The 24642-nt window shown below is 41.8% G+C and overlaps 1 protein-coding gene across 1 annotated transcript in view; it reads left to right on the forward strand.

The window, feature by feature from the left end:
* Positions 1 to 15073: 15073 nt before the first annotated feature.
* LOC126563996 (protein naked cuticle homolog) overlaps positions 15074 to 24642 on the forward strand; it is a 49477-nt gene continuing 39908 nt past the window's right edge. Inside the window, exon 1 of the mRNA XM_050220889.1 lies at positions 15074 to 15197. Within this exon, the coding sequence (XP_050076846.1) occupies positions 15134 to 15197 (64 nt within the window). The 5' untranslated portion in view covers positions 15074 to 15133. The remainder of the gene's footprint in view (positions 15198 to 24642) is intronic.

The following is a 24642-nucleotide window of genomic DNA, read 5'->3' on the forward strand; positions in this document are numbered from 1 at the left end:
AGCAAGTCACGAGGCCTGAACAACTGAAGAGAGCACGAAGGGAAGATGGAGAAAGAGGAAGAGAGAGAGCGAAAGGCAGGGAAATCCGGAAGTATGATCCGGAAGTATCGTTTCGTTGCAGGGTTCGTTCTTTCGTAGTTGGTGCTGGCACTTCAAGTTCAAATACTATTGTATGGCGGTCTCACACACGTTTTGTCACATTGTCTTTGGCACTTGTCACATTTTCTCACAAAAAATCACGTATTTTAAGAAAACCCATGAACCATCTGCTAGGACAGAGGTTAGGAAACGCACTGAGTGCCTGACGTTGTGGTTCGAAATGATGTCCTCATTGTAGCCACTATTATCGTGTGCGATGATGGTACCGCTGATATTGTACCTGTTGATAAGATAAGCTATGCATAGCTGCATGCCTTTTAGTAGTGACTGTGTAAAGCTTAAAACCGTTTGAAATTGTATTGTGATTGTACAGAAGAAACAAACACATTTGCGATGTGGTGTGATAACGAACACTAGTGTGCAGCTTTGAATACCTTTACGTACCCTCTAAGATTGTTTCTATATGAGTTAATAAAACAAAAATGCATTGCCGTCGTACGCACAGGTGTGACGAATATCGGTTCGGTATTCGGAGCGGTTGATTCATGTCTCGACGGGTTGGGCGCACGTGTATGCACCGCATCTTTTGCCGATAAGAAACCTCGAGACCGATGTTGTATGACTTTGGGAAATGCATGTATGCATTAGTCACAGTGGCTTGAAGCAAACGGGAGATATTTTATATCTCCTGTATGCTTCAGCTTATCATTAGTGGCAACAGCTTATCATTAGTGGCAAGACTTGAGGAGAAGCAGCAGGACACTGGTAATAATATCTAACAGGCTTAATTAAAGCATTGGTGTAAATTAGATATCAAGAGATAGATAATTAAATAATGCAATAGGCTATTGTCGTAATAGTTTGTCGTAAGATAGATTTGTTGTATGAGATTTATATACGAGCGAAAACAATAACAGAAGACAGGTGAAAAGTCGAGGTAATTCAGAGTGGTCAAATTTAATCAGAAACGTTATAATTTGTAGTGTAAATTAGTATGTTAGAATGTCAATAATGCGGTATTCTAACCAACTTCCTTCGGTTTTCACAATAGCTGGATTTGAAAAGTTGTGTCGGAGATCTCTTCTGGTCTCAATCCGTTGAACGGGACAGGGGCTCGGCTCAACAACAAAATGGTTCGTGGCTCAGGGCCATTATTTGTCAAGCTTGGTCTAAACGGCGAAGAAAGGTTCTGCTGAAGATGGGCTAACATTGCTGGGCTCACTGTTCAATGTTTTTGTACAATCAGTCTAAGCATGCCCGGGATAAGTCAAAGAATAAGGAGGAAATGCCTTACCAATAAGATCATAAAACTTATTCAACACAACCGGTGTTGTGTTGAACCGTCATAATCAATTGTAAAAAATGAATAAAGCTCTTCGGTGAAAAAGGTCTATTCTTTATCATCTGGAAGTGCTAGCCAGATTGTAGTTAAATTTATCAAAATTCTTTCGAAATTCTATGACTTTTTGTTTCATGTAATAAATATTGTTTAAATGTTATTGTTGCATGCAACAAAAACACCAAACAAGACAATAAAACTTAGTACAATGTACATCGAGTAATTTGAACGCAATATAGGCTAGACCTGTTAGGGCGTCTAGGTGGTGCAGGTCACAGCGGCGTCGGTCTCTACACGGGCAGGTCCGGGGTTCAAATCCCATCCGGACTGTCCCCCGTAATAAGGACTGACTATCCATTTACGTGGTATCCGGCAGAGTAGTAAGCCATCTGATGGCCGGCGTGACCTTAGAGGTCGTTAAGCTAAGAAGAAGATGAAGAAGACCTGTAACTTTAAAAGGCTAATTGAAACATTTTGGAAGCTAAAGCTTATATCAGACTAATTGGGTGACTGCTTTAAAATATTCTTCTTCCCTTTTATGGGCTATACAACATCGAGAGGCCCTTGCCTAACATTAGTGGCTTACTTGACTTAATTATAGCCGAATGATCAGTTCTGCATACAAGACAACCCAGATGAAATGACAAAAAAGCAGAAAAAGTTAAACTGACTACATAATGCTCGTTCAGATCTAACGCCTTTTAAATTTTTTCAAATTTTAATTCATAATAATTATTTCTTGGCTCAACAACCTATTAAATTAGGCCGTCCATCGTGTCGCTTGCTAGACTTGCTTATAATTACGGTTATAATTATTAATTACGCGTGGTATATAAAAGCCTTCATTAAAACTTCAATTGGCTCAATCAGTACCTTAACTTTAGATATCCGTTCAATGATATAAAAATTTACTTGAAGAAGCATTTTAGTGCGAAAGAATAAATGAAGCTATAACTAAAACTCCGCTTAACTCAAGTCCAATCGATACAGCCCACAAACACACACACACACACACACAAGGCTATAAAAAAGAGAAAGAAACGGTTCCTTCAGCACAAAACCTACGAAGCACAAACTGTACGAAGTGGTCTCATCGGGTTTAAAGCTCGACCAGCATAATAGCACCGCACTACACACCATGGCAAACCGGCTTCGTCCGCACGACCCATTGCCAACGTGTTTCAAATGGCGGAAAACATCAAAGGGCAAGACCGCGAAATCCGAAGCCACCGCCGTACAGCGTGCCGCCCGGCTTGAAAACGCCGGCGGTCAGATGGTTCGATGCTCTGGGGGCCCTGACTTTGGTTTCTCGTGACACATGGTGTGTGGACATGCATGTGGACTTGATGGGAACTAAAAGCGAGGGTTTGCTTTTTTTTTTTTTGAGAGCGAAGAATGGGCTAGGGTTGTGGTACGCCATCAACTAGTGCCATTTTCTTGCAGAAATAATTGTGTATGGGAACGAGAATGTGTGATGAAGCAATTTAATACTGTATAATTTAATAACGAACAACGTAAGACAAGCGTTAGGATTGTATTGCATTTTTTGTATACTATAATATTCAACCTCAGCCGGACTTTTCCCTAGTAGTGAGCACAAACTATCCAAGTACGTGGTACAAATAAATCTAGTAAGCTGGCGTCTAGTAATAAGACGATAGCTGACGTGACCTAGTAGGTCATTAACGCGAGAAGAAGAAGAAGAAGAAGAAGAAGAAGAAGAAGAAGAAGAAGAAGAAGAATGTCCCGAAAAGGTATTTGATGAGCTCAGAGTTTTCGCATGGAAGCACTAGATTCACAACTCAATACAAAGAATGATGCAAATGGAATATATTTTCGAAATTTTAATTTAATCTTATTTGACAAAGTGCACCCATATGTGCCATTAGCCAACTTCCCAATGCAGTTCCTTCTATCTCAAAACCGGACCCTTTCCGGGGGTTCATCTCGAAGTTGCTTTCACGCCAAACGAAACCCGACAAATCGCTCCATATGTGTGGCGGTAAACTTCAAACACACACACACGAGACTCATTTATTTCGCTGGCGCGGTACGCCTACGGTTGGACATGGACATGACAAAAGACGAAGAGTGAACAGCCAATCAAGTACTGCTCTTGTGCATTTGCCCTTGGCGTTGTTTGGATGTGAGGATGCAAACCAAAATGCGCTGTTTGGTCGAAAACATTCGTGTCTAGGTATGGTTCCGTTGGCGCTATGGAGTAGGGCAGTTTTAAGTTATTTCTTTCACTTTACCGTCTTTCAAATAGCATTCATAATGTGCCGTTTTTGACGTTGGCCTATGAAAATTCAACCCCCCCCCCCCCACCCCTCCCCATGCACACATCTTCCTTTTGCAACGGAAACAATCGGAGGTTACACACTGTTAATATTCGATTGGGAGTATCTCCCTTCCCTCAGCACACCGCTCTGGTTGGGCAGCTGGTTGTGTGCCGTTCGGAAAACTCACCGAGTTTCTTGGGCGGGTCTGGTTTTCCAACCGGTTTGCCGGCATGCGATGGTAGCTCGTGTTGCCTGCGGCTCGGCCATTCCGTCAGAGAATCGAGCATAATTACAAAGAACAATATTCCGAACGAAACCATAATAATTCTCACCCCTTGCAGGCATACACTCACTCGCACAAGGCACAGCACAGTGTCCTGCGGTTGGAGTGCACTGGCCAAGTTCCAAGTTCTTTGCTGGCGGAACCCTTTAATTAAGATTTCAACCGAAGTCGCTATCTTCGAGACTTCGGCGACCCGATTCCCAATGGTCCATCACGGGTAAGATTTTGTCCACACGGAGCAGGGGATCGAAGGTGTAGGTTTTCCAACTACATTTCCATCACTTTTCCAACAGCAAAAAGGTTTCACGTATCCTGAGTACAGAGTTAGTGTAGAATTTGGAACTGAAATTATATATTGTTGTTCAAAAAAATATTAAAACAATTGCATAAATTATTGTTATCAGGGAAATCTCTGCGGTGGAACATTTAACAATGTTTTAGTATGTGAAAAGTAACTATTTTATTATTTTATAACTATTTGTAAACTGTTACGTAGTACAATTGACGCTCTCGCATTTGAATCCAACGTTTAAATTGGTCGGTTTTGTACAGTGACAGTAAGTCGAAGTGCATTCGAAATTTCAAGATTTAGAAAATAAAAATAGTAAGTTAAAAATAAATTATAGTCAATGTTTTATCCCTTCTTTGATAACACTTTTCCCTCTTAGTTTCCCCAAAAAAGTGGTACCTTAGCTTCGAATGAAACAATGGGCATTGTGCAGACAAACAGCCGTCTCAACCAATGTAGCAATTTACATAACAATCATAAGATATTCAAAGTCGAACTAAAAAGCCACAGGCTACAACGAACGGAACTATGCTACGTACGTAATGTTCGGTATATGTTTCGCATGGCCTATCGAAGATACATAAATTAATGTATCATTTTCATGTGGCCGAGACGGGACCCATATTACTAACGTTATGGCTGCCTCCAGCGTTGCGAGGCGAAAGCCGAACCTGATCGGATCGAGGGAAGAAGAAAAAAAAACATCAACGTAATAATAATCTAAAGTCTGAACGGGCGGAGCGGAGTGGAAAAAATCGTGAATCTTCGAAAATGCTTGAAAATGAAAACAAAAGAACACAAGACTAATTTTCGGTCGAGTCTCCTTCGCCGGTTCCGATGAAAGGAGATGCCCGGTAGAACGCGAGAGGAAAGGTAGAAAGGAGACGAAGGTGTTAAAATAATTCATACCTGTCAAGCAGGGCAAGCGCTTCCTTTTTATTCTCCGGCTTGGCACGCCACGGAACCACGGACGGGTCCCCGGAAGAGGTGTGGACGCGATGTATAGAAAGAAGGAGACATTGAAAGTCCGAGAGGATGTGCGATGAAGTGGAATGCGCAGGACCCTGCATATGGCAAGGAGACGGCATCTGGCGGAATGCCGCGGAAATGTTAAATTTTACACCTTCGAAAGCCACCGTATGGCGTTACCCCCACCCGAAAAGATAATGGCCACGAACGATGGGGGCAGAAGTATTTGGGAGAAAACGAAAAAGAAACATAAACTAGCGGCTTCGGTAAAGAAAAAAAAAATATGAGCAAAGCACCGCGACTAACGCGGGAAACGCAACGCGCCGGGCCAAATCACACCTTCGTGGCGTATACAAAGGCAGCGAATAATGATTGCGGCGAGCGCTTTCGGGCGGCCAAGTCGGTTGCCGCCAGCAGGGGCAATACGGCATGCAACTCACACAGCACGAACTACTACGGGTACTACGCTTTAACGGCCTTCTTCGAAAGGGTAACGTGGCCCCAACCTGACCAAGACCCACCATGGCAAGGTGCGATTTTTATTATCGATGGTGTTATTAGCGTTGTTTTGATGAGTTTGGCACTTGCAACGAATCAAGCCGGTTCTCCGGGACACGAGATGTTTGGAAGAGTTTTGATTGAGCAGATCGCTGATCGAGCTGAGGATCGTCCGTTCATCGCGTTGCGTTGCGGTTGCGGTGCAAAACATCTTTTAGAGGGTTTGTGATGTTATGGGGCCGTGAAATACATTTATACGATGGAATATGCTTAGGTAATGCCAGCTCTTTACTAGTGGATCATCCATTTGTGACTAGTTTAATTCTTTTACTGTTCTCAAGGGATGATGTGTACCTGACCTGACCTGTTGCAATCTTAGTGACTTAGTGTAGTATCGTATGGCCATAACGCAATCAAATAATTCCATAACCTTCAGTACACTTGAAATAATGTCTGCAATAAGGACGAGATCATCGTCTTCATTTTCTTCTTTGGCTCTACACAACCCTAAGAGGTCATGGTCTTGACAGCTGCCATTGTTGACTACCTCTTCCATCCTTGACTTACTTTACCCATAGCTTGATACTCAGGCCTGTGATCGTTTGAACGACCGGAATGGGATTCGATATCCGGCCCTATTCGATCGGGATTCGATCGCATACACATTAAACCTAAAGGAATAGTTGCGGATCTACCCTGTTCAAAAAAAAAAAAAACAATGAAACTTGGTAACTACTTTGAACAAGAAGTCTCTATTCCAATATTACGCCACATGGGGACGCACGTGTGCTCTCTTATAATAGCAAAGCAACACAAGAAAACACTAAAGAATTACACACACACAAATTTACCAAAGCTTTTTTGTTTTGCACATACACACACACACAGTTTTCCAGTCTCCCATCATCATCATCATCATTTGCCATCCAGTTGTGGCGGCTTTCCTCTGTCTTGGAGCACATAATGAAGCCGACATTTAATTGATGCCGCCTCCAGGACTGCGGATATCGTTCGGCCACGCGGTAATCCTGCTCCTATCGGGAACCCATTTACTACTTCCTCCGTACGTGCCACCCCATTCAATGGTCGGTATCGTCAGACACTGAAAAGCGAATGGACGTGAAGGTACCGGAGGGGGGAAAAAAAAACTCTGGACACTGACTCTGACCATTAGAGTTCGGTTGAATCTTACGAGTTTATGGAAAGGCGAAAACAAAAAAAAGAATACCACAAAAACACAACAGCAGATAAAGCTCCAAGGAAAGACTTACGGCTGCGAGATAAAATGGTCAGCCGAACGGGGAAGAAAAACGCAAAAGAAGTCAAGATATCAGCGCCAACACGCGTAGTCGCGTTTGAGAGTTGCCGCTGCTGCTGCTGCTGCTGCTGTCAGAGATGGGATGCTCCGTTTACGTGTCCTGTTCTCCACCAGTCTTCCACAGTAGGATGCATTGGGTTGAAAAATTATACACGCCCTTGAATTGGAGATGTTAGCTTGTAGGGGGTTTTTTACGGACTTTGCTTGACTTGGGATCGCCACTTTTAACGCCGATGTTGTAAATTGTGAACTGTGAATATAGGGGCAAAACTTTTTGTTTTAAAAGAAGCACAGTTCAATGCTACAATTATGATTGCATTAGCAATATGCAACAACCCCCACATGTATCTTTAAATCGTATAATTCTTTGAAAATGTGTCTCACTTTAAGCATTTGTCAAATAAAAACATTTACCACGGGCCATAGCTTGCCTACTTCGATTGTTTTCAAAAGGCTTTACTGTGCGGCTCGTCTTTTGATCTTTTACCGCCCCAAATGATGGCGCTGGATTCTGCGCCTTCTTTTTGTATTCTCTTCCTTCCCCCGAAATGCCCATCTCGTTTCAGCGATGCCCATCTCGCTCAACACACGAAAGGCAAACACGAAAGCTCGGCCAGTGTTTTAACCGATCACAGTTCCTTGGTGTGCCGTGGTAACGAGAAGACGCATTGGTTAAGCTGACGAAGAACGCGTTCTGCTCGGTGAGCCTCGTCTTGACGATCTTGCTAAGATCATACACCACAGATTGTGTGCTTTGGAGTATGGTCGTCCGACGACGAGCAACATCAAGATTCAGATGGATAAAAGTAATCAGTTGGGGAACGACGGGAGAAGAGGAAACGCTGTTTGGATTGCCTTACAATTGTGTGTTAATTAAAATATCCACCAATGCAGCACCAACCTGCTGCTGCCAATGTGCTACGAACGCCTTCCGACGGGTTTATCTTAGCACTCAAGCTATGTTTGAAGTTTAGAATTAGTAAAAACTACTTCTAATCATTGTTCAATCGTATAAACTTTAGCCTGGGCAGGATAATCCCTCTAACGACTTTAGTAAGCTGTAGAGAATAAGACTCACCAAAATTCTGGTTGATTTATCAGGCATTAGAATGGCTCCTTTGACGCTATCCCGACGAACAGAGGATGTGTGATAGGAATTAACTGAGATTTCGCCGTTAATTTGTTCTTCAAAACAGCCGACATAAACTTCCTTGTCTTCTGTGGCTCGTTAGGTTCCCCTCTCTGGAGCCATTTCTGACGTACGGAGAGACGATGCATCCGATCCTATTTAATGAAGAATGGTGCGGTCACCGAACATCCATGCTGCTTGTCATACAAATCATTCCTATCCAAAGTAAACGACACACTTGTTGCATTTGTGGATGTACATTGTCGCACATCAAAGGTAAAGTTCTGATGATTGAAATACTTTGTCTTTGTGTGTGTCTTTTTTTTTAATAAAGCAGTACTCCGCTTTGATAAAAAACTTGTTCCTGCTGCAGATCAGCAAGTAGGACAATTACAAAGTAGGTCTTGCCTTGAACCAAGTAACAGCAAAGCTTTCATAGCTATTGCATTTAGTTTCAAGTGTTCTATACATGATACGGACCAGAGCTTTGATATGTTAATTGCGATGTGAAATGTTTTTTGTATATACTATGAGCAAGTCATTTTGTCTGACTGTAATACTTGTTAGTCTCGATTACAAATTACAAATTTGTTTTACAATGAATCCGTCTATGTAAAGTAAAGGTTTTTCCAAAGCCCAGGCATTTTTTTTAGAACCGCACAGAATAAAAGTTCTACTACCAAGTTCACTTAACGTTTTAGATGTAATGTTAAAGCGGTTATTTTTGTAAAAAAGTTGTTTAGCTGCCTACATAACTATAATTTACCACTTAGAACAGCCTTTAATACTTTTTCTTTTGGGCAGATTGACCGCTGGACAAAATGGGTTACATTTGCTGCAGCAGTCGATTTTCTGCTACTGTACCACTGTCGCCAAAGTTGCATGTTTAATCCGTAAATCGGATGTTGTCGTCTGAGTCGTCGGTCCAACGACTGTAGAGTGGAAAACTGTGGAGTGGGGGACTCACATATTAAAACGCAATCTTTTGCGGGGACGTAGAACTACCTGGATGGGGCTGTTCGATTAATGTGCCGGCCGTAGGATGCAATATTAATTACACCCATCAAACTAATGTGCCCACGTATGGGGTTCCGCTTACAGTTTAAGCGCGCGACAGAGCAGAATCTTCAAAGATTGCCGCAAATGACGGCCGATCGCGCCGAGAGTGTATAAGAAGGAAGAACAAACCAGTCGTATCGATCACGCTACGTACGTTAACCCTTGCATGGAAGCTATTTGTTGAGGAAATTTCCTTAGGGCACCTTTATTCATACATACGTTTACATGGTATGAGTTTTTTGTATAATTGTGCTCAACTTAATCCAGTCTCTTTTAAATAGTCTTTAATATTTATATTATGCAGTAATTAATAATTTTCTTTTGATCAGCTAAGCGGTTTAATTGTGCCACCTTTACGGGTTGATGGTTTCCTTTTCTTTTAATTCCTTTTTTTGTCTTCCTCAACCGAAGCTGCTAACCGTCCCACGCCAGATGCACAGCAATGCATGCCTGCACGAACCGTTCCTTCTGAGCGTGTACGGCAATTTTTGATCGATGGAACATTAAGGCATAATTTGAAATTTTGATTGTCGATTTGGACTGCCCCCCCCCCCCCCCCCATGATTGCCTCTCATCCTTGCGCCTTCATCCATAAACACGCTTCAACCTCGCAGCGGAATAAGTTTTTTGCAACAGGGAGCCTGGGTAAATTACGGAACCGTGTCAAATTGATGATAACTTCACCGTTCAGCTATTGTTTCCTCTCAGCATGAAAGCGTAAAGTCGGGTGAAGTGCAAAGAAAGAAACATTGGAAAACTATACGAAAACAAAAACAAAAAATCGAAGCAACATACGAACCGACACCTTCGCCTGTAGAAAGGGCCAAAGTGCAGGTTTCTCTGTAGCCTACGGATGGATTGTGTGGTTGTTATATCGATTGTTCTCATTATATCACACAATGTTTCCCTTATTCGCGAAAGGAGAATTTGAGTCGTTGTAATTTAAAAGTTTCGAAACAATTCAGTGCATTCGTTCGCCTGAAGGTGGAATGATACTTATGCTTTTTGTAGTTTAAAAATTGCAACAGTAACTAATTTAACTTGCATTTTTCGCGTAGTTTCGGTTAGCAGATTCAAACATACAGCAGTAAGCTGATCTTTTCTTCCATTTGAGGCTGGCTCAGGACGGAAGGGTTAGCATCCAACGTTGCAATTCGTCACGGTTTAGAGCTGTTTAACATGGTTAGCAGATGCGCATGCCATAAGAGTGAAAAAAAGATTGGTGCGAGAACACAACCTTTTCTAATTACGACATGGTGGTTTAGAAGGTTTGCGTGAATTGTAACTAATGGTGCTAATAGCATGAAACGCGGTCTGGTCAGTCCGGACAGCTTCTAAAAAGATGTATTCAAAATGAGAGGTATGGTGTGAAAGGAGATAGTGTTAGTGAATAGATTTTAAAAAAATATCTGTAAACATTCTGCTTCAAGCAAAACCGGCTAAATATCTTGGTCAAGCACAATTGTCAAACGTGGATACATCAAATGTCAAAATGTGAAACAATCTGGTGAAATAAAGGAGAGACGTCACTTCTGTTGTGAAAGCGAATAGTGAAGAACGTGTTTCGGCCTTATGACTTCGGAAATTGAATTTAATTGAACTTTTTACAACTCAGAAGTGGGATTACCAGAGCCTATTAAGTGAACATTTTGAGCGTTCGTGAAAGGTGTAGTTTGTAGCCTTCTCCGTGAAGAGAGTGTTAGTCAAAATGTTGACAAAAGATGAAAACGACGCCGCCACCGCCATGTTGCCCGATGAGAGAGACGCCGCCATTTTGTACAGTGAAAATAACAGTACGGTTCCACATGGTTTGAGCTTAGTCCGGAACTCAACAAACGCCATCACCGATGCAAATCACGAAATAGAGTTGCTGAAAAAGAAAATCGAGATTCTTGAGCTGCAACAGAAAATCGCAGCTCTAAAAGCCCCAGCTACTGTTTCTTCGGGGCTACAACCAGCAGTCATCAAATTCGAAGAATTTGTTGATACATTTAGTGGTGACAATAGTGATCACATTGAGCGGTGGTTTAAGGAACTGGAACGAGTCTTCCTTCCATATAATATGGATGACACGAATAAGTTCCACTGTACACGTCGATTGTTTACTGGAACGGCAGCTAAATTCGTGAAATCACTCGATATTGCAACCTATCATGAGCTGAAAGATCGTTTGATACAAACTTTCAGCAAAATCAAATCGGTTGAAAGTACGTACAAGCAGCTTAGAGCACGACGACTTGCACGGAATGAATCCATCATCAGTTATATCCTGGACATGCAGACCTTGGCTTGTGATACACCGATCCCAGAAGAAGAATTGATCAACATCATCATTGATGGAATCGGTGATCCCATCAACACCGCATCAATTCGTTTCGCCGCCAGATCTATGAATGAATTGCAGCAGTTACTTAAGCGATATGAACAAATTCACCCACGTAATATTGCAACGCCGTCATCAGCCAGACCTATTAACCAACCAAATAAGGGCGGTAAAGAAGCAGGTGATATCCAGCAAACAAGATGCTACAATTGCTCAAAATATGGGCATTATCAAAGTTCCTGTCCTTCACCACGTCGACCGAACGGATCATGTTTCACGTGCCATAAGATGGGACATGTCAATCGGGACTGTCCACGTCGTGTCTCATCAAGTTCAGCAGCTGTTCAGCAAGATGGGGAATTAGAGTACGCTCAACCGATTCAGTCAATTCAGGAGCTGGATGATTTTCGCTTGGAAATCACACGCCGCGATCAAGAGATAATGGCAATGGCTGCCAAAATGAAAACGCTCGAAGAACAGCATCAGGATTATCAGCGTCACATTGCTGTCCTCAAGGAATCATTATGCGCTAAAGAAGAACATTACAACATGCTGCAATCAGATGTTGAAGAGCTGCGTAATCGGTTACAAGAAAAAAATCGAATGATTGACAATTTGGAAAATTTGCTAAAGGAGAAAGATAATCAAGTTGATATGGCACGAGCAAGGCTCAGCGCAATGCAGGCACACCATTGCAGCTCAGAAGGAGCGTTGACAAGCTTGGAAGAAGCAATCGGAGATAAGGAAAAACAAATGCAGCAACTGCGCGACCAGCGCGATCGAGTTGAAGCGGAGAAAAAAGAGGAACGAGAGCTACACGAACGTGAACTCGCCAAATTCAAGATGAAGCTTCACTCTTTGGATAGCGAGGTAGAAAAGCTAACGACACGTCTGCATAGAGCACTTGCCGAAAAGGATCGCCTGGAAGCCAGGTTCAAGGGACCTTATGTAATATACAAATGTTTGCCCAATGACAGATATATAATACGAGACATTGATGGAGCACAACAAACTCAAATTCCCTACGATGGCGTACTCGAATCAGATAAACTAAGGAAGTGGATGTCGCAAGATGCAGACTCTGCATCAGGTTGCACATAGTCAGGGGGGAATTGAGGGCAATTCCCAAGTCAGGATAGCCGAGCTGTAAACATTCTGCTTCAAGCAAAACCGGCTAAATATCTTGGTCAAGCACAATTGTCAAACGTGGATACATCAAATGTCAAAATGTGAAACAATCTGGTGAAATAAAGGAGAGACGTCACTTCTGTTGTGAAAGCGAATAGTGAAGAACGTGTTTCGGCCTTATGACTTCGGAAATTGAATTTAATTGAACTTTTTACATATCATAAAATTGTATAAAAAATAATGTTAGAAGATACCTCTTTGATGTTTAATTACGCACAAAATTATATCTAAAACTACGAAAACCGTGATAACGAAAGGAAATTTGAAATAGGAAATAGCAAAACGCTACCATAACACTTCAACATTCTTATGGGGGGTCCTATTGCTCCTTGCTCCTCTAGAGTAACAAAACGCCCGATCATTCCGTTGGTTTTGCTGTTGCTAATGCGTTCATAGCACCAAGTTGAGTACTTTAAATTATGTTTCCAACATCTCCGATGCTTCTCCTGATGTTTTCCCAGAATTTGAAATTCTCTCATGTAATCTAAACTATGCTCTCTACTTCACTCTCTCACGCGCCATAACAACCACCGTATCGGATGTATGCACACGCACACACCTCACAAAGTATACAAACGCATGGCGAGAGCGCAGCCTGTAGAAGCAGAGAGATAGAAGCGTACCCTTGGTGCTTCTCTCTATTATTTGTATTGTTACTTTCAAAGCGTGCGGACGTGCGTTGTGTCGTTGCTAGTGCCAGTGAAAAAGCAGCACCACGCAGTTGCTATTAACAGTGATTTTCTCTTACGCCACCAGTTGTTGTGAGACTTACAAACAAAAACAACCGAAGCGTGTTCAATATGTAAGTTGCGGGATTAAAGTTAGCAAGTAATGCAGAGATGTTTCTATGAGGCTGTAAGAAAGTGTTTTTATATTCAAAGGGACTGTTGTGAAATGTACGAAACAAATATGGGCTACTGGAATTCATTCTTTTGAACGAAAATTTGTCCAATTATTGCATGCTAGTGGAGCCTTCCCTTATTGTGCTTGTATAGTGTTTAAAATTCGCTCCAATACGCAGCACAAGATAGATTTATGAAATTTCATCCTGTTCGAAGACGGCCATTGCCGCTGTGCTAATTCATGCGTTGTGCGCTCGATGACTGTTCCACCGACATATAATTTCCCAATTCATATTCTACGTTGTTTCTCTAAGCAGGTGAAGCCAATAGTGCGGTGGTGGATTAGTGTAATAAATATATGAAAAATGTTATAACTGCAGAGATGCACCAATATGTCGAAGTAATTTGATTATGTTTTGCAGTTGTTGAAGATTTCATCCAAACATAAACAATTCACTAGAGTAAAAACACAACACAAAAGCAGCTTCTTTCGAACGAAACACATAGCTGGGATAGTTGGCGTAGTAAAAAAGAGAAGCATAAACACACACACTTACACACACTGTAGTATGCGAAAGGCAGCACAAACACTGCGCAACTGTAGATAGGACGTGCACCAACACAACGGCACTTGTTTTGTGGCCACGTTATGTTTGCCTGAGCAGCATACGCTAAACACGTTAATTTTCAATTCCCGCTCAATTTCAAAGAAAAGATCTTTAATGTTGTGTTTCGTTGATGGATTTTTGGAGCAAAACTAGAATACATATGCCTAATGCGCAACTGGATTGGTGGACAAAATAATTTTACTTTTAAACTGTTTTAACTGTTTTCATAAATCTTTCTTCACTTAAAAACGATCATTAGTCCGCAAACAACAAACATGGAACTTGCAACTGCAAAGTTTCCTACCGATCTACTATGAAACAATTTCCGAATGGTGGAGTAAAACATCGGTTTTTAATTTTCTTCCAGCAAACGCAACAGCGCATAGTCTACCACCTGTCAAACAAATAAGTGATAGATCAAATAGGTGATCGTAGTGATCGTACGATCCAAAGTAGTGGCCGCGTTTGGTTTGAAAGTAAATGTTGCCGTTGGTCTACTGAAAAGTGACGGCGACAATCCAAGTGTGCGTGGTATAATGGTGCACACGTAAATGGTACGAAAGTGCAATCCAAGTAAACGCCCAAATGTTACTTGCGCCGCCAAGTGAGGGTTGTGTAGTGTGCGGAATCTAGTGAAAAATGGGAAAATAATTAAACGCGGTGCGTTTACGCAAAAGTTTTGTGTGTGGTGTCGGTGTGCATTGGCCGGTCGTGGAGGTGAAGGCATCGGTTGAAGTTAGAGCATGTTATGGGGCGTGGAAAACCGTTTAAAAACCCCACCTTTAGTGTAGTGTAAGCATAAGTGAAGTCGAAGCAGTTGATTTGCCAACTTGCAGTGTTCGTAAATTCTAAACAGAAAAGCAAAACGCTTCGTTCTTGAACGTGGCATCTCGCGACATCCGGCGTAATGGCAGGAAATATTGTTAAATGGTGGAAACACAAAATACTCGGCGGCTACAAACAGTTTACAGGTATGTTGTATTACCGATTTGATCTGATTCATATTGTCTTTTACTATAAATCTCAACACCATAATCCCTTCCAAGAATGGTACTTAATCTATTGCACTGCCAGGAAATGGGGCCGATGTTGAAAATGTGTCCCAGATGGTGGTGGTGCTCAATTTCACCCGCTGACGGCCATTATCATGTTCCCAAATGTCAAGCCTAGCTCAAAGATCACCGAACGATGGTGGTGACCCTTCGAAGAACACACCCTCTGCCAAGCGTCCATTAACGCTGCGAGATTATTCAGGACACTCTTCAAAAGAGGAAGGGAACGAAAATGTAGCTGCAGATGTCTTGGGAAATAAGCTTTCGACACATACTGGGTAATTTATTCTTCATCACAAAATGTTGCTATTTCCAGTTTTGCCGTCATCTCACAGTTTGGTTTTGGGAAAAGTTTTTTCGGAAATAATCCTCCCAGCTTAGGGCAGGCAAGCCCTTTAACCTCCTCGTTCGTCTGCCATGAAATGGCTTAAACGATTCCGAAGGGCCCGTACCCGTAGAGTGGTAGGAGGGATGACGTGTCAAACCGTTGAGGCAAAGAATTTGCCACATAAAATGAATAAAGGCGAAAGAGAGCGCGGCAAGAAGAGAGTACCCTCAGTCACGCTAAAACTGTGCTTATGTTGAACAATACGAAAAGTAATTTTTTTTTACTTACCATTTTCAAATGCAGACATTTTCCATCGCGAAGAAGTATCTTTTGGCACAGTTAGTTAAAAGCGCCACGAATCTAATTAGGAGTTTCTGCAGAAAAAAAAAAACAAAAACAAGTTAACCGTGGGACTAAAATAAGATCGAAAGAGGAAAAACGCTTTGTACCTTGGTGTCAATTGGGAGATACACACGTACGCACGCAAGCTACTTTCCGGCCCATTCTGGTATCGGTTGTTTGAAAAAGAAAAGTAAAAAACAACCCCATTCATCAAAGATGGCGCGTGTGTACGTACGTACGGTTGCGTAGCAGCAGCAGCAGCAGCAGTAGCGGCGGCAACAGCAGTACCATCTGGCTCTTACTGTTCTGTAGCTCTGCGGCTAATTTTCACACCTCACACACTCGCAGCGTCGTTCACGGAGGAGCCATTCTTGTACTGCAGGCCATTTTCTCCGTTACGTGCCTGGCTCCCTGATGTTTTGGCAGATGGTTTTGACCTAGTTATATGTTGGATTGGAAAAAAGGGGTTGGGGGTTAAAGGGCGGTAGTTCAGTGTTCGACTCCTAAAACAATTCTCTTAGTTCAAGTTGAAACCAGGATTACCATATTTTGATCAGCATTCTAAAGAAAGATATAAAAAAAATGCAAGTAATGCGCTAGATTTTTGCAACGGAATGCATTACACCTTACAATGGAAGGTTTTACACCATCCAAGTAAATACTCTTGGTAGTCTTTTAATCTGAAACGCTCAAGCCAGACGACGAATTAAGCCTGTAAAATTAAGTAATTTTGTCTAAATCTTTGGAAACTTGGAAACATTGGAATTCACGGATATCTGCTTATATTTTTAATGTTTCTTTGCGGATCGCTCGACACTTTCGGATTACATAGTTTAACTTAACATACAATTAAAATCTTTAAACTCATCTTTCACGGGATCCCAATAAGATAGAGAACTATAGGAATAGGTGTTCGATCTGGCTGTATGAATTCCAAAGGTGCTGGAGAAAATACAATATTTTTTACGATACCTTCCCAGCATCCGATGTGTAAGCAACAAGGGCGCATGGACTGTAATGATACATTAAATTTGCATATGGGTTTAACTTGTTAAAAAGTTTACCAGCAATTGAGTTTTACTGTTATAACAGAATTCAATTGCTGTCGCAAAATATCTCATCGTTTTTATGTTTTGATTGACCTGATTGTGAGACGCAAACGTCTTCTCAAACGTCACATAATTGTCACTTTGGTATTATGAATTTCCGTTTGGCTATATCAGACGTTTAAAAGTCGATGACAGATCTTTCTCAAACGGAACGTAAAAAATTTGCATTGCCTAAGTCAAACGGAAACACGCGTTAGACCAAAAGTTTTCCGTCAGTCAAGTGCAACGGAAAGCTTAGTTTGCAATCATAAAAACCATTTTTAAGCGTAAATCTATAGAAAAGTGTATATATTTCACGTGGATATGTTATGACAATCATTTTGAAGTCGTTTTAGTGATTTTATTTGGTGGTTTGCAGGAATAACTCTGAAGCAAGAACCACGAAAATCCGCCACGAAAAAATGTCCACCAAAAAGTATATTATTAAACCAAACTAATTCATTAGTTACTGATTCTAGTGAAAATTACCAATTAAAGATAGGTATGAACTGAGCAACCTGTGCCTGTATGAATGTATGCAAAAAGTCGACGAAACATTCGTCGACTCTAACGGGAGACCATAATACAAATTTGCTTTCCGTTTGGTTAGAGTCTTTCCAATCAGGCCTATTGATGACACACGGTCTCTGAAGAGATGTGACAATTTTGAAAACAAAAAAATAATCATTTTACTAGATTAACCACCAACCAACTAACCTAGCCTAGATGGGTATAGAAGCGGTGTGATATCATTTTCAGCCCTTTCGGTAAACCTTTTTCAAGGGAAAGAACCGATTGTGGTAAAGTGAAGCAAATCACGCTTGAACCGAGCCGTCATCCAACAAGTTGATTGCCAACGGAAACAAGGGCACGGAAAGCAGCGGCCAGTGGGAAGGTTGTTGCAGTTACCGCACCGTGCGTGCGACGAGCGAGCACGTATGTGTATGTGTGTGATGATCCTCAGCGTCATTATCATGCGTGTGCTGTTCATCCATCCACCCACCGTCGGTCGGTCGACGTCTCTCACGCATGGGGTTTCTTCTGTCTTGTGGTGCGTTGATCATGCTCTCGCAGTAGTTGAACGATCGTGCTTTTTCTCTTGCTCACACAAACACAACCCCCCCCGTAGAAAGACCACCACTTGCTACCACTAAGGGAAGTTATTTGCCTTTTCTAACTTTGTCTCTTTCACGCTTTCGGCGGGTGTTCGAATAGGCCGGTGCGCCGGGTTTCGATGCTTTTATATGATCTCTGTCGGCTTTTCTTTTTCTGTGAGTACGTACGTATCTATGTGTGTGTGCGTGGGTTTTTTTTCTTTCAAATTTCGATTTCTCTTTCTTTCTCGATCGTTTGGTCGTTTTATGAGTCGCGAGAGTGCGTGCATGCCTGTGGCTTCAGCATCCATCCCTGCCGCCGCTCATCCCTTTCGCCGGCAGTACAGTATATGGAACCAAACAACCCCGATACGTACCACCCATCCCCTGCATGCCGCTACCAGACCAGGCTCTTCTGCCATGTACGCGCGGCTTGAACCTGCGAGCGGTTTCGATTCTTTTTGACCGCCGCTCCGCTTTTCGTTCCGCTCGCTCACTTTGCCGCCGCCGACGCCGCGTCAACCATCATCCCAACCTTACCGACTGTTTCACTCGCCGTTTCCATGTTCACACACATGCTCGTTGCCGTTGACCAAACGACCGTCGTGCCATTCGGTGGCATTCCTATTTCGGTCGCGTTTTCGGAATTGTTCCACTCGGCCTCACCGCTACCCCAGTCCCACAGCCTATGGAGCATCCTTCCGCCTTCTCTTTTGTCTCCCGCTTGCCATCCCCTCATCCTTAATAGATAGTGCGCAGCCGCGCGGGATCCCTTTTCGGTTTCTTTCTACTTCCACCGTGCCCGTGCGTGTATGCGCGCGCGTGTGTGTGAAACTGATGTTGTGTTCTTTTTTTTTGCTTCTCTTCCATTGCCTTTATGCTTCGAATCGGTCTCGGCGGGTCGAGGCGGTGGTTCTTCTTTGCGTTCCCTTTTTTTTTCTTCACTTTTCTTTCCATCTTTTTTTCTTCGCCTCTTGTGTGCCTTTACCTTCTGATGTTTTTCGGTGCGCGCTTTGTGTTGTTTTCTTGTTCTTTTCGTCATTTGTGTCGAGTTTTTACACCTTCCTGCACGTCCCGTTGTCCGTTGTGCGTTTCACCCTCAAACTCATCATTCGTTGGCGTCCGAATATTAGGCCTCGCGTAGAAACCGAAGAGGAAATTGTTGGGACGGGAAAGATGGTGAAATGAAAAGTGGATGAAAGCAAGCATGCATGATAAAGAAGGCCCCCGGAGGCCGAGACACGGTAAAGATACGTGCGTTCTCGGGATTTTTTGTTGTTATGAATTCGTTCTTACCGCATCTTTGCCGCTAGGCGGGGAGGGATCGCTTTTATACCCTTCCGAAGGGCAGAGCAAAACGGCGTGCTTATTTTTCTGATCATTCTCCCTTCCTCTCTTACTAGTACATTTGATTTTCTAGTTTTTTTTTCTTCCAAAAGGATGATTCCTTTATGCTCTCTCTGCAGGTTGTGTTTCTATGTCATATTCATCGGTCATCGATAGCTTGCCATAGGTCGCTAGATGTGTGTGTGTGTGTGTGTGCTTTGATGCTTTGTGTTGTAAAATAGGACGGCAACCGACAAAAGCCGTTTCTTTCCCTATTTCCTAGCATATTCCGGACCCGATCTTGTTTGATGGTTAAGTTCCTTAACTTTTTTTTTCTCGTCTCGCTACACCTTTTACGTTTACGCATTCGTTTACGCATTTGAACACGCATGCGGACATGTTACGGGTACGAGTAAGGGAAGTGGAGGAAACAAAGTGATCAGGACGTCTTTTGAGGCGATCTTCGCACACTTTGAAAATATAGTTTTGAGAAAAGGTTTTCTGCCAACCCAGGCAGCGGGGGGACCGATGAAGAAAAAAGGTTGCCCGAATAGAATTATGATCGTTAAAATAGAAGGGAATGTGTACGGCAACGATACAAAAATGAGGACGTGAGCGTGGCATTCTTTCCAGCCTTCGTTTGAAACCATCTGTTCCGTAGGAACATCATTTTTAGGGGGCATTTTTTTCGATCATGATCGATCGGTGGCTGGAACTTTGCCATAGTGGGGTATAAAGGCAGGAGTGTTAAAATTGCAAGCTAAAACTCGACCATACATTCGATTAAAAAGTAAACAGATACATACTAATGTAACATATTTCAGCAACTGATCATTAGGTTTCATATTTTTATATGTTATTACTTAGACTTCTTATCTAGCAAATTTAATGCACACAACAATTTGAGTACAATTTTAATCCCCGAGCCGAGGCCGAGTTCGCAGATATGGATTTTCCTGCTTCGGAAGGTAGTGTCCTAATCATAGGACACTACTAGGCTCATTTCTAGGCTCATTAAACTAGGCTCATTTCTTCCTCGGTTGTGTTGGAATTGAATTGCTTATCAGATATGTTGATGGATTGTTGGATTCCTCGAAATGCTCTTCGACGCCCCCATTTACGGTTTATTAATTTTTTTTAATTATACAATTAGAGTAAAAGTATCGTAAAGATAATTCCGTCCTTCTCAAACTTGTGTTGGGGTCAGAGGTAGGACTTGTCATCATTTTTCATTTAAAAAAACTGCTGAAACACACATTTTTTTCCAATTTCCAATTCTAAACAATTACCAAACGTACGTATACTTTCACACCGAATATAATTACGATCAGAATGCATGGTTTTCTTTAAAAATGTGAGCCAGAAATAAAATATTTGCAATACCTGTTCAAAATTTTAACTTTCGACAGAAAATGACAGAAGATGTTTCTGTTTACAATCACTGAATCGAGTTCTTGTAGCTGTTGTCATGGATATTTTTACCGCTTTCAAACGTGTACAAAGTACAAACTATATTAATGTTATTATTGAATGCATGTTATGTATGTAAATTACAAAAAATGTGTATTTCAACGGTTACTTTTGAAATATTTGCCAAGCGTTTCCGAAACGCTTGCAACCGTGTCACCAAACATTTCAAATATGACTGTACAATTCTTTTTGACGTTTGTCCACTTCAACCTAGCGGTTGTCTAGTTCCTATTGTCTAATTCCTAGTCAACCCTGAATTTTTGCCGTGTTTCTCCATAAATGAAGTCCGAATGTCCATTAACCTTCTAAAAAATATGAAGGCTCCCGGGTTCGATGGGATCTTCAACATATTGATCAATCATCTACAGGCCAAAGCTCTGCCTATCAACAATTCTATTTAAAGGATGTCTTGATTTAGGCTGCTTTTCCAGCTCATGGAAATGTGCCAGGGTTGTGCCTGTCCTTAAACCCGGGAAAGATCCTACGCTCCTGATAAGCTATCGCCCTATTAGCTTGCTCCCCTCTCTGGGAAAACTCTTTGAGAAATTTAATCTAATTCTGGGAAGAAATTAATACAAAACTGGGTGACAGAACTCAATATCCTACGACTTGAACAGTTCGGCTTCCGTTCTGGCCTTGGAATGTTCACCAACTTTTCTAAGACTTAGAAGCTGTTTCGAGCCAAACAAGATGGAATCAAAGTCCACTGCAATTGTTTTGCTAGATGTTGAGAAGACTTTCGACACTGTTTGGCACGATGCCCTCCTATATTATCCATAGCCTTATCCATAGGCACAATGGCTAACAATAGGGCTAGTTTAATGGACTAGGAAAAGTAACTAGTAAGTAGCATTAGTAGTAGTTTAGAATTATGAAGAAAAAAAGAATCTGCTGGAACGCATCATCAAAGTCCATGAGACCTCATATTAACGTCAATAAGGCCGCACTACTGAGGAGGCCCGGTGGTGCATGCGATAACGGCGCCTGGCTTTGAACACCTTCCACCATGTGAATATGAATGAATTCATTCCAAAGTTGCTGCACAAATTTAAATCATTATTCTTGGATGTCTTGAAACATCTTCTCAGGCTCAGGTTTGTGTTCAACAAGGACACTCTGTCCGTATTGTTACCTGTTGTGAATATCGTACTTGACAAGATTGACACAATATGCACCGTGCCCCATAGTTTTGTATGAGTTGACTGTAGATGCTGTATCCCTGCTTGTGGACCACTTGTTTTCTCTAGGGTATGTGACTGCATAAAATGAAGAGAAGAAAACAAAAAAAGGTGTGTGTTGCTTCAGTTCCATCCGCTCCAGTTGTACGAGCGAACATTGGCTCTACCTTGGTTTGCATTGGATGCAGTGTGCAGCGGGCAGAAAATTAGTGCAACTGTGGGGAAAATTAAGATAATGATAATGATGCCTGGTTACACCGGTGGAAAAGCAACCATTCCACCACCGGGCTCTGCTCTGCACCCCTTTTTCTCCAGTTTTTTTTCTGTGTGTGTGTGTTACATGCTCCCCAAAGGGAAGAGGAGAAATCTTTATCGCCTTTTTTTCAACCCAGTGATGAAACGTGGAAACGTTGCAAATTGTAGCCTTTTGTTGGGCTTTTGTGTTTTGTGCTGTGTGGTTTCGGTGTTTCAGTTTCAGGTGCATTTCGATTTGCACATACAGCACCACCACAACTGACGCGAACGATGTGTGTCGTGATGTTGTTGAAGGGGCTTTGGTGAAAAACAACAACCATCAACGCTTTTGTTGAATCCTGGGCTTGCTGGGAAGGTGGCTAATTTTTCCGAAACTCCAACGCAAAGGTAAAACCTCGCATATAAATTGGGTGAAGTAGCATAATTTCAGAATTGCGATCGTTGAGTTTGAAGTGGGCTCGTTTTTTTCATACTCTTGGCTTGTTTGAATTATATTCTTTATTGCATTTTGAGCATGCATATAGGCCTGATTATCTCTTACAAACGGAAAAGTCTCAAGACAAGTTTGTCAATACAAACGGAAAATAAACTTGCATTATGAAACCATTCTTGTGACAGACATGTTTCGTTAAGCAATTTTTTTCGTTAAGCAATTTTTTTCGTTAAATCATCAAGATCAACCTGTCAAAGTGATGAAACCAACACAAACAAAACCAAAAGTGTAAACAAGGCGTTCTTGTTGAGAAGATATTTTGCGTTGTAGTTGATATTTAGGATATCAAAATGTCTTTTATTCAAATCATGTGAGCGATGATAGCAGTAATGATGATGAAAGAACGGAAGATCTTACCAAACAACATCGGCTGCTTCGTAATATGTTCGATCCTTTTGGACTTCCTAATCAAGCGTGAGTTTAACCTGTGAATCTTTTGTGTAAAACCGAGAACCTAACAAAAAGGTTCTCGAGGTTGTTCTTTTCAGATTTAAGAAAAACTTTCGAGTATCGAAAGAAATTTTCTTCGATATTCTTAATAAGATTGAGCCAAAGTTTCCGCCTGTTAGGGCAAAAGAACTCACGCCAAAAGAAATGTTGGCTGCTACGCTGCGGTTTCTTGCGGAGGGGAGTTACCAAATCAAGCAGGGAAAGATTTCTAATATAGCAATTGCTTAGCCAACTTTCTCCGTAGCATTTACCAAGTGTTTGAATATTTTGGAAGAAACGTTTTCGCCCAAATACATTTCATTAGAAATGGAACCAAAAGACCAGCAAGATGCCCGACATTTCTTCGAAAATATCCTTTCTGAAGTAAAATACTCAAATTTGACAAATATGAGTCTCCGTTTGTGTTAGAGAATACAAATTCTTGACAGTGTACTTGTAAGATTGTCTTTCGTTAAGTTTTTTTTATTCCAAAAGACAACACAAACGGCTGTCATAATTCGAATTTCGTTCTTGACAACTTGTCTTGACAATTTGTATGAGATAATCAGGCCTTATGACACGGGCTTACTTGAGAGTGATTAAAAAATCGCAAGGAGTTTTATTTCCGGTTGCAATAGTGTTTAAAATATTCGTACCAAAAGGGAAGTCCGTCCTTCTTCTTGCGAAAATATTCTTCTTTACTTTTATTGTTTCATTTTGAATGAATTTTTGCCACACGATTATGCAACATTGTAGGTTCATAATCATTACGAACATTGTAGACAAAAAGTAAAACTTTGAATCCCTTGTAAAATTGCACTAATACAGCTGTCCAGGTGCAGTGCTTCGTTTGGCAAAACGTTCAACTGTTAGCAGGAGTGTAAGGTAGGCGCAACGATTTGTTCGTATGCAACAACAGCACCCCTACAATTAACCACGCAAAGCCGCACGCTGTTGGGGCGAAAGATTGTTTTTCTATAGGCCATCCTTTTACGTCCAGCGAGAAGGGAGCTACACAGTTGCATTCGAAGGAGAGAAGCTGCATTCATATTTAGGTGCACTGTAAAAGTTGTACTTCAGAACCGCCGCAGGAAATGATTAAAATTTTCCGTTTACCCCATGTTGAGGGTTGTGAAGAAAAAATGCACGAAGCAAAAAACGGAGACAGAGAAAGAGAGAAAAAACAGCACAATCCAATGGACCGGATGTGTTGAAAATGCTTGGTAAGGTAATCATTACGTGTGTGGGGTGTGACGGCAAGTATCAATGAAGAAATACAAAGAAAAAAGCTACCACCACAGTTGATTGAAGGTTCGTGGTGTCTTCAATGCGCCCGGAATCGGTTTCCGTTTGTGCTTTTG

Source organism: Anopheles maculipalpis, chromosome 3RL (genome assembly GCF_943734695.1).
Source record: "Anopheles maculipalpis chromosome 3RL, idAnoMacuDA_375_x, whole genome shotgun sequence".
NCBI classification, from domain to species: Eukaryota; Metazoa; Arthropoda; class Insecta; order Diptera; family Culicidae; genus Anopheles; species Anopheles maculipalpis.